Source organism: Strongylocentrotus purpuratus, unplaced genomic scaffold (genome assembly GCF_000002235.5).
Source record: "Strongylocentrotus purpuratus isolate Spur 01 unplaced genomic scaffold, Spur_5.0 spur5_contig_840, whole genome shotgun sequence".
NCBI classification, from domain to species: domain Eukaryota; kingdom Metazoa; phylum Echinodermata; class Echinoidea; order Camarodonta; family Strongylocentrotidae; genus Strongylocentrotus; species Strongylocentrotus purpuratus.
Window position 1 is genome coordinate 550,620 of NW_022145547.1, and position 10,818 is coordinate 561,437.

At 38.7% G+C, this 10,818-nt stretch overlaps 1 protein-coding gene across 1 annotated transcript; it reads right to left on the reverse strand.

Annotated features, from left to right (window-relative positions):
• Window positions 1–1,709: 1,709 nt before the first annotated feature.
• LOC100892756 (T-cell differentiation antigen CD6) lies at window positions 1,710–10,818 on the reverse strand. Its single transcript, XM_030988464.1, has 8 exons — window positions 10,649–10,818; window positions 9,645–9,727; window positions 7,157–7,265; window positions 5,799–6,013; window positions 4,681–4,785; window positions 3,932–4,114; window positions 3,278–3,386; window positions 1,710–2,728 (listed from the first exon to the last, which is right to left on the reverse strand). Exons 2-8 carry the CDS (start codon window positions 9,706–9,708, stop codon window positions 1,957–1,959), a joined length of 1,557 nt encoding a protein of 518 aa, XP_030844324.1. The 5' UTR covers window positions 9,709–9,727; window positions 10,649–10,818; the 3' UTR covers window positions 1,710–1,956.

Sequence of the window (10,818 nt, forward strand, 5' to 3'; positions counted from 1 at the left end):
TCAGCTATACAGCGTCATCGACGTTTTCCTTACAAAGGGGTGTTTTTCAAGCACTGATCGCACAAAAACCCCAAAAGGGTATCTTTTCAGGTTCACAAGTTTCGACCTTTTCTTACATACGCCATTAGGGTCCATTTCAGAAAAGGTGCGATACGCCATTAGTATCCATTTCAGAGGTTGATGGACACGGGTGGGTAGCACTTGTGTATGAGAGTGGGGGGGGGGGGAGGGGCATCCTCCATGGAAGCATGCAGGAAATTATGGTCAAACTGTGAGTGCATGCTCTGTAATCTAAAACAATCTTGTTGTAAAACATTACGGATCAAATCAAGCTCTATAATTATATACTCGAAATCAAGTACAACTTTTCAATTTTACAACTCTGCACCAATGATATACTAGAGATGCAAATCTGGACCATCAACCCGAGGCCGGGTGCAATGGAGGTTAAACTTGGCCGATTTGTTCACTTTTACACCACTTTTTTTTTTTTTTTTTTTTTTTTGGGGGGGGGGGGGGGGCTTTCTAGAAGTGTGTCTTAATTGACATCCTCTTTCACATTATGATACAATTTAAGTTATGTTTGGCCATCGAATTTTTGGCGAATTTTAGCTGCCGACACTTCAGAGGGGCTTTAAGTTTTAACACTATTGCATCTGTTCGTTTCTTTGCATTAAAATGTCCATGACATTATTGTGACTGAAATCATACAAATGAGACAAAATAATGCAGATAATACAAATTTACGATTACAATGGATTAAAAAGTGTAGATCATATTGGTATTGAAACAAGGGATAAATAATTTGTTATTGCAATGTTAAATGATGATAATGATAATAATAATAATAATAATAATAATAATAATAATAATAATAATAATAATAATAATAATAATACAAGTTATAATAGTAATAATACAAGTTATAATAGTAATAATAATAGTATGATACTAAGGATAATAATAATAATAATCTATCTTGTTCACCCATGGTAGACTCATCAGTATATTGTTCTGATGACACTGTAATCGTATACATAAAAAAGTATGAATTGTAAGAGAGTGGATGTTTTTAACATGTCCAGATTTTAAACATATATTATACTCAGGGACAACCATGAGCGTAATCAAGTTACAGTGCTTACATAATATATACAACTAGATAATCACCTGGTAATAGGTAACTGAACATCTCCCTCACACTCTTAACCCTAATAAGGCCGGGGCCATAATGCCCCCCCCCCCCTGTCGAATTTTTGCCGATGCATCAAAACCCCTGAACCTTTGGCGCTGAAATTTCATGAGTTTTTTTCTCTTATGTCCCTCGCACATTTTGATACCAAATTTGTTATGGGGAGACCTATGGTTCGGGTGTTAGGTGACAAAATATCATCATATGTCTATCAAAATATGTAATTATCACAAATGTGCGTGTGTAAGTTTTTTATTTCCAAAACAAATTTGCATATTGTCATAAAATTATTAATAAAAATAAATAAATAAACATAAAAGAAAATAAACATTACCATCTTATTCAATATAGGCCTACTTCAATCTATCACCATGCTAATTTTCACATTAATTGGACCTTCCTAGGCCGAGATCTTAGGGGGGGGGGGGCAAAATCACACCTCTGCGTATTTGGCTTGCGTATTTATGGCAAGCCGTTTTGATATGAAGAATTCAATTCTTGATATCAAGAAATAGGAATAAATGTAAAAACGGCTTGCCATAAATACGCAGCAATACGCAAAGGTGTGATCGATGCACAAGAGATGAAGTCTAATCGGAATTCATTTTGCTGAAAATAGAAAAACACATTCGTCATTAACGAGTACTGTATAAAGAGAGATACAATGATACAACAATCAGTCAATCAATGAGTACATTTCAAACTTGCACCTTATTTATACATGGTGAATAATATGCTTGTATTTTCTTAAAGTAGTGTTCACACTAAATACTTGCATATGGAGACTGTACGGGTTTGTTTAAATTGTCTTTCGTGCCGTAGTCATTGCCATGTTCATCATTAAAATGTGACCTCATAGAATTGCGATCATCAGCACATACCATGAGCGACGTTTCATCCTCAAGACTCTTCTGCTTGGACAAGAGCTTGCTTTTATCATTATGCATCATACCACCGTTTGCAGCCGGTATGGTCCCATCTGCGCGCGAAGTTTTGTTCGGTGCAGGCGTCAGGGGTATAGGCGGTGGCGGCGGGAACTTGAAAAGTGGCTTGCTGCGTTGTTCGTTGTTCTTCTTCGGGCGGGCAGGGGCAACAGGTGGCTTTTGCGCGGCGACGTTCGAAGACGACCGCGTTACCGTCGTCTTCGTACTCGGCTTCTCACTCGGCTTCGTACTCGGCTTTTCATTTGGAGTTGCGATCTGCTTTTCACTCTGCGTTGCAATTCGCTTGTCGATCTCCTTATCGATCTGTCTTTCGGTCCGGGTCTCTGTCTCGTGATTCCCGTCGGAGATTGGAACTGAAAGCGAAGGCGCGGATAGCGGTGAGCGGACGAGATCTGCTGGGGTCGGTGGAAGCGCCATGTTGGCTCTGGAAGCTTTGATGAGAGGATCGGTGCTGAGAACAGAACTGGTCCGTCTTGGAGATGGCATCGGGGAATTACCTCCTGTCATGGTCAGGTAGGCTGATTGGACAGAATCCAAGCGAGCCAAGTTGGAGATTTCATAGAGACTTTCCACCCCACGCTGTCGCTTACGCCTATCCCATGTTCAAAATGTGTGGAAGACAAGGAATTGAATGGAACCGTCAAAAATACTTCTTCGTAAACTTGAAACTTTTAATTATTTGGAATGGCAATATGCTTTCTGAATTAGTAAGCTCTCGAATAAACTTTTAATAATTTCCTTAAAAACCTTCTGTGTTGTGCCAGTTATTGTAAGTGACGTGTGGAGTACACGTAATTAGATGGAGCCGATAATCATATAAAAACTTATTTTCAGAACGCTAGATTATTACCTATAGGAAAAGACTGATCGACCTCGTGATCATAAAATGATCAATAGCTTCTTTTCGCCAATTCTGACTTGAACTGAGCACAATAAGTCCTCATAATATGAAGTATTTTTCCATTGCGAAATTTGCCGACTGGACGCCGGCATTCTTGACTCTCGTGTCTACGGATTATCCTAATCGGCCGAAACACCGTCTTATATTTCATATTCATGAATTTCATTTTACAATTTCGTTCCACCACGACATCAAATGGAGACTATGATAGAATTGGAGATCACTTTTGATATGACTTACCGAATTAAAATGAAGATGGCAAAGATAAAGACGGCGACCCCTATAACAACCAATGCTGATCCAATCCCGATGATGGTATAGGAGTGTGTAGCAGCTGAACGGTAGGCAGCTTGGAACAAGTAAAGCAGGAATACATTTTTTGTAAGAGTTGCCGTCAAAAATTGAAATTATGAATGGAGAAGAAGATTAAGAGATTTAAGATTATTAAATATCAGATATTTAATTATGAAGTAGCCAATAATTATATAGACCAGGTCAAACGTATTTCGTGCCACACTATGCAAAGGGATGTTTTGATGAACAGTGGAGGCAGGTTGTAACCCGATGATTATTACTCGATCCACCCCTCTCTATTACACCAGCTGGCTGTGGATTTATGAAACAATGTACTACACATTAAATTTTGCCATTTGGTTGGGAACGAGTGCAACCCATACCCCCTGCCGCTACGTCATTAACGACGACGTTATGAGGAAGGGTATAGGGTAAAGATCATGATGATGTTTTTTCTTCTTCAACTATTTGGGAACCAGCAACTTTATCAAAAACTGTTTGCCTAATATTACTCTACCCTTGTCTATATCACATGACTGTGGATTTAGAAAATGATTACTGCACAATTTTATACTTAATATTAAAATCTCAACTTTTTACCTGAGAGAGAAGCACATGGTATATAATGTGAGTTCCATTGACCATTGTGATTGCAAGTCCACGAGGTGGACCATGGTCCGTCCGTACAAGCAACACGAACTACCTCGTTAAACGAGTAAGAAGTGTGCGGCGACACAAAGTGTGCACCAAGTGGAGCCTGGTCTGGTAACGTGCAGTTCACCTCTAAAAAGAGCAAAGAAAAGATACAAATTGTCAAAACATGATAAGGACATAAACAATTAAACATGGTGGTAAATTAGGTGACTATAAGTGACAAAATCATTATATAACTCCGATACTGAAACGAGAATAAAACGAATTTTTAATCATATCTACATATTTTTTCCAATATTTTACTTTTTTCCCCCTTCAACGTAGTGATAGAGCGGAATGTATATTGTATATTACCCACTAATCATAATCATATCTGCGTCACTTTATTAGATATTCAAAGATAATTGTCATAAAGGCATATGCATTTTTGCTAACTGAAAACTACCATATATAGTCTTTTATTTATTTTATTATAATTGTATCCTATGTGCCATTCTATTGTACCTTCTATTGTATGTTTGAAATGCCAAATAAATAATAATAATAATAATAATCTGGGAAGACAAGAAAAAGTATTTAAGACGGAGTTTAAATTGTTAAAAAATGCTACAACTGTTAAATGTACGTATGAATATTTGTTATTACATATAATAATATTGAAGTTAAAATTGATCTTGAATTAATATTTGGCATACCTTGATCGCAGAGCTTGCCTGTGAAGCCTGGAATACAGATACAATGAAAGGTATCTCCTGAATCAACACAGATCCCTTGATTACATGGATAAGTGAGGCATAGAACTGATGTCAGAAGAAGAAAACAAAAATGGACGGATAAAATGGCTATTAGCGAAAGCACAAGCAGGCCCGGTCTTCTTAAATAAAATGTATACTCAAAAAGTTTTTGGGGACTTTAAGGATTCTAGAAAAGAATGCTCTTAACTACCTCTCTGGGTGACCCCCCCCCCCCCCCCCCCGTCCCCCACCAACTCTTCAGCAAAAAATTCTCCAGAGGAAAGTAGACATCCTCGGACAAGGATCCCCGGAAAGCAAGAGTAATTAATTGTCCTTAAGATGGGTACCCCGGGGTACTCTATGGATCAGTAACATTAAATGCCTTTTAAGTGACATATCAATTATTGGTTTGATATTACTGTAATGGTAATGATAAAGTCATGGTCATACTAGATCCTTTGACCGTTGTATTTCCATAGCATCTGTCACATCCACAAAACATCTTGACAGGGTGCCAGTCCCGGCCCCCCACTCAGGTTTCGAAATGACCGCATGCGTGTTGCCAAAATGTCCTTTTCGTAACAAAAGAAAAAGGTCGACCCGTATTGACTTTACACACCGGACTTTTGCTGAAAAGGGGGGGGGGTGCTGCTGAAAAAGGCTCGTATACAAAAGAAAACGGTCGAGCCGTATTGACTTTACACACCGGACTTTTGCTGAAAGGGGAGGGGGGGGGGGTCGGTTGGAACACGCATATGCGTACCCTAAATAACACTGAGTGGGGGGGGGGGCCGGGGTGCCAGTATAGTAGAATGGCAAATTGGCCATTACAGATCAGATACAATAAAGCTGTCAAGAAATTTCTCTCTATACTAGAATACATTATTTTACTACACTATGTCGAGTTGAAAAGAGGAAAAAGCACATTAGTAAGGGCACAAGAATATCTAGTTAGTGTGAACGTTTAAAGGGACTGCCCCCCCCCCCTCCCCCCGCCACCACAACCACCATCTCAGGCTCTCAGTCTTTCTACGACCATACTGGGAGTTGCAGGAGAATGTAGAGGGCGCTTGTCTTACCTGGAGGTGAACACGCCACACCAGCATCCTCAAAGTGAGTGCAATCATGGACACCTATCCCAGAATGTGAACAGTTCAGTATGGTAGGCTCGGTTCCTTTACATTCCAAGTTATCCAGCAGGATAGGACCAGGTCCTGATCCAAAGTGGGCCGTGCTAGCGATCTGAAGAGGACTACCGAAACCCAACTCTTTACAGATCACCCAGGCATCTCGTCTAGAAGGAATAGGCAATGAGAAAGAGTGACATAGACAGAGAAGGATACATCACTCTTGTCACTCGTCGACAGAGTATCAGAGAGAACAAAAGATAAAACGACTAACAAACAGAGAACTTCTCTCTTAATAATAATATACAGGAGTGGAAATCTACTCTAAAAACAAGTCAAATTAGAAAAATTCCACCCTCAGAAGTGAATTTAACCATAATTTGGAGTGGATTTAACTCCAAAAGAATCCAAAAGAAGTGACTCCTAATAATTATGACTCCTAAGAATAGGATTTCCGCTAGACTGTAAAACCACAACACCTCCAGAATTATTGCATTCATACGGAATTACTGTCACCATAGTTATGTTTATGATCGAATTCAATAGGATTTTCTTGTTGAAAACAAAACAGTAATTACATTCGTTAGCAGATGATCACAAGTCATGATGATAATTTAAAAGACTACCTATAGAGTTGCTCACTTTTCCAACATTCTAAAAGCAGTTTGCGATTTATAAAATTCAAATGTCGTTATGTCTAGATCTTAACTTAGAAGGAAACCCCTAGGACATTTCTTTTGGTAATGACTGTGTTGAGTATAGTGGCCTGATCACAACCCAGAGTTGTTCTAAACAAACTGCAGTGTATACGAACGCTCATGAACTATGATGCTTGATGATCAATAACTAATGTTGCTTGATAACGGATGTTTTCCAGGAAAACTATTAAAAATTGATTTTTTTTTTATTTTTATAAAAAGTTCCATTAAACAGTCATGACATACAATTATTATGACGTAGACATGAGTGATGCACGTAATAGATTTCCATGGAAACTGAACATGCTCTTTATCATAGATTCCCACACATCATTAGTATGAAGGCCTATTGCGGTCATCGTTATTAGTCATAATTATGAGAAAGAACCGATGTATTCTATTCGCCTCATGAATGAATGAATAGATAACTGAATATAAATACATGGATAGGTTATAATTAATCAATTACAAAAAAGTGACAAAAAAGTACATAAATGAATAAAAGAAGCACGAACTTGAGGAAAGAATAAGGAATGAGAGAAAATCTTGGGGTGATTACAAGGGAGAATGATAATGCGAGAGGGGGTGTGCACAGTTGAAAGAGGTTCTCACCTGTCCCACTGATCATCGCATATCGTACCCCATGTGTCGTTCCAGAAGACTTCCACCCTCCCTTCGTACTTGTTGAATCCTCCGACGAGTCGGACATTTTTATGTGGTTCTGTTAAAATTTGAAGAATGTTATTATTCACATATAAAGAAACAGTTAGATATTTCAAGTGCCTCATTTCATTGTTTACAATAAGTTGACCTGATGATATAATTAAAATGAAGACATGCTAATAATCACTGCATTATATAGGCTATGTTGCTTTGGTTTGATAGCTTATGTTCAAAATTATTTTTAGACAATGCCATCAAGCAAAATTATATCAGATTCGAAATAATGAATGTAAATGGTACCATTTGTAAAAATGATTTTGTTTTAATGTTGATAATAGCGTATTAGGACTTGTGCAGTTTGTCCAATCATAAGGAGGGGGGAGGGGGGGGGGGGGCACTTGCCTGTTTTTAATGCGGTCGGAAGCAAGCGCGTAGCCAGGATTTCATTTTAGGGGGGCGGTAGTGAGCACGCGAAGCATGCGAATCACTTAAAGAGCATGCGAAGCGCGCTCCCTAGGGGGGTGGGTGCAGAGAGGGGGGAGCTTTGAAAGAAGACGATTCGTTGTACCTTTCTCGACTCATAATCCTTGTCTGAATTCAGTCCCTCCCCTCTCTCGCGCGAAGCTTTGACGTTTCATTAAATTATTAGAGAAAGAAGACGATTCGTTGTACCTCTCTCGACTCTTAATCCTTATCTGTATTCAGTCCCTCCCCTCTCTCACGCGAAGCTTTGACGTTTCATTAAATTATTAGAGAAAGAAGACGATTCGTTGTACCTTTCTCGACTCTTAATCCTTGTCTGAATTCTGTTTCCCCCCCCCCCCCCCTCTCGCGCGAAGCTTTGACGTTTCATTAAATTATTAGAGAAAGAAGACGATTCGTTGTACCTTTCTCGACTCTTAACCCTTGTCTGAATTCTGTTCCCCCCCCCCCCCTCTCGCGCGAAGCTTTGACGTTTCATTAAATTATTAGAGAAAGAAGACGATTCGTTGTACCTTTCCCGACTCATATTTCTTAATTTGAACTCAGTTTCCCCCTTCCCGCGCGAAGCGCGGAAGCTTTGACGATTCATTGTACCGTTCTCGACTCCTTTTCCCTTTTTCTTCCTACGTCCTCTTTCTTTTTTTTCTTCTCTTTCTCTCTCTTTTTTTTTTTGGCCGGCGTTTTGGGGGGGGGGCGACCGCCCCCACCGCCCCCCCCCCCCTGGCTACGCGCCTGGTCGGAAGATTCGGAAGATTCGGGAGGGGGTCGTGTCATCTTTCCCCATCGCTCATTATCTCTCGTTATCTCTTTTCCTTATTTATATTGTTTCTCTATATTCTTCTCTCTTCCTCCTCTCTCTCTCTCTCTCTCTCTCTCTCTCTCTCTCTCTCTCTCCCTTCTTAATCTGTCTTCCTCCCCCTCTCTCTTCCTCTCTCTCCCTATTTATCTTTCTACCATTCACCAGGGGTAATTCCCTTCCCTTCCCTGCCTTATTATATAACTACGCCATTGTGTATATTTTGTCAATATTATAAACTTTTATTCATCGAAATACGATCGCAAAGAGTTTTCAAGAGCTGAACTTATTATTATTATGTTGTCAATATAAATCATTTTGATATTACATAATATAATTTGCATATGCACATTCGACGCACACGGCTTCTGAAATTGCCTAGGCTGATATCTTGGAAGTCAATTTTCGATCGTTTTCATTTACATATAATGTAAAAGTAATACGTTTAGAATAATTTTTACGTGCAATTTGTATTTTAACTGTTATAACTTTCACATACTCTGAAATGGATTAAGTGAAACGGGTCAACGGTCATACTCATGCTGGTTTCACTTCCAACCCAAAATATTTTGGTGGCTGTTAAATCTTAGTGGTGAGTCATCGCTTAGTTTAGATTTCCGGTAACCAGATTGTCAAAGGTTGTTTAGATGTCTAACCATGTCATGATCATTGTTTTTGACGATAGCATGACAGATAATAGTAAGTGTATATACATGTATTGCAATAACATGGATGTAATTCAAACTTCAATTTGAAAAGAATCATAAAGAATAATATATCATTTATCATTATTTATTCATTGCTTATAATCTAAGCCCGCGGGGAAAGAGAGAGAGAGAGAGAGAGAGAGAAAGAGAGAGAGAGAAAGGGGGGGGGGGGTCTGATAATTGATTAGTGTTATGATAATGCATAATACTCTAGGCTCACGTATATTTAACCGCATATTAAATTTCTAATACGATTCTTCTAACTATATACTACGGAACCATTATACTTGTTTTCTTTCTTCAAAAATTGACATAGATGCCTTTTATCATCGATCTAACGGTTGACGGGTCCACCTTTCTTTTTGAGAGAATACAATTAAATCGGAATAAAAATTACTTCTTACACAAAGAACAAAAACAAAAACAAAATGCGTAAGAAATGGACACATACCTGAACCAGAAATAAGTTGCATGTATGCGATCAGTAAACACACTTCTAATATCCATGGCTTCATGGTCGATTGAGATGTATTTCTGTAAATAAAAGTTAAGTTTATTTTAGAGTCTTTATCATATCTATAAACCGTTCGCTGATATGCCATTCGGTCATTTGTGAGCTGAGCTGCAGTCAACGTGCTCAATATCTTTTCGATAAAACCTCAAACATATATAATAATACCAAGGTAAAACCACACAGATACTTGTTGTACTTTTATTCTTGTTTTTCGATGACTAATTAGGAAGTCTGTCTGTAATTTTAGGACTCATCGGAATAAAACTCAGGACCCCGGTTGAAAAGTGCTAATAATTATCAGCTTTTCTGTCTTGTTTCCTTTCACAATCTTTACTGTTACCCTTTTTTTATGTGTGGGGGGGGGGGGGGGAAAGTAGTTTAACATTTCTCGTGCTTCAAAATTAAACAAATGCCGTATAAGCGTCCAGTATTACCTAAGGTTCTTTCGCAAAATGCTAGAGGGACCTGATGAATAGATAGCACTCTTTCGTTCAAGAGCCTACCGTAAGTTTCATTTGATCTATTAACGCGCAGGCATGCCGCCTTTTTGCAGTGACGAGGGCTTTCAGCTCATCATGACGTGTATGGGGTATACAGAGACATGGTTTGTCACTGTGCCATCACCCCTTCCCCTCCCCCTCCCCCACCCTCACACACATATAAAATTGTCTGTGTGTCTCTGTCGACTCAGCTGCCCTTCTTGCATCTAAAAGCTTGGTCCCGCCATTGATAATTGCCGATGAAGTAATGTTTCGTTTACTCGAAATATCACAAAATGAACTTAAATATGCAGAATAGTATGATGAAAATAATACCGATTATAAATATAGATGTATATTAATATATCAACAGTCCTATGTGAATTATGGACGAGAACGTTAACCACGGTGTTCTTATTACTTTGTATATGCAACAAAATAAAGCAAGACGAGTTTACTTACCTATATAGTCATAAAGATAAACCTCCAAAGCTAATGCGATCAGTCAAACTTTCATTAAATAAGAAATAGCTTATCGATAAAGTTATCCGCTAGGTACCCTAATATACGTCCCATGTTCCATGCAAAACACATATAACACCAGTACGTCTACACGTTAACGAAAGAGTATT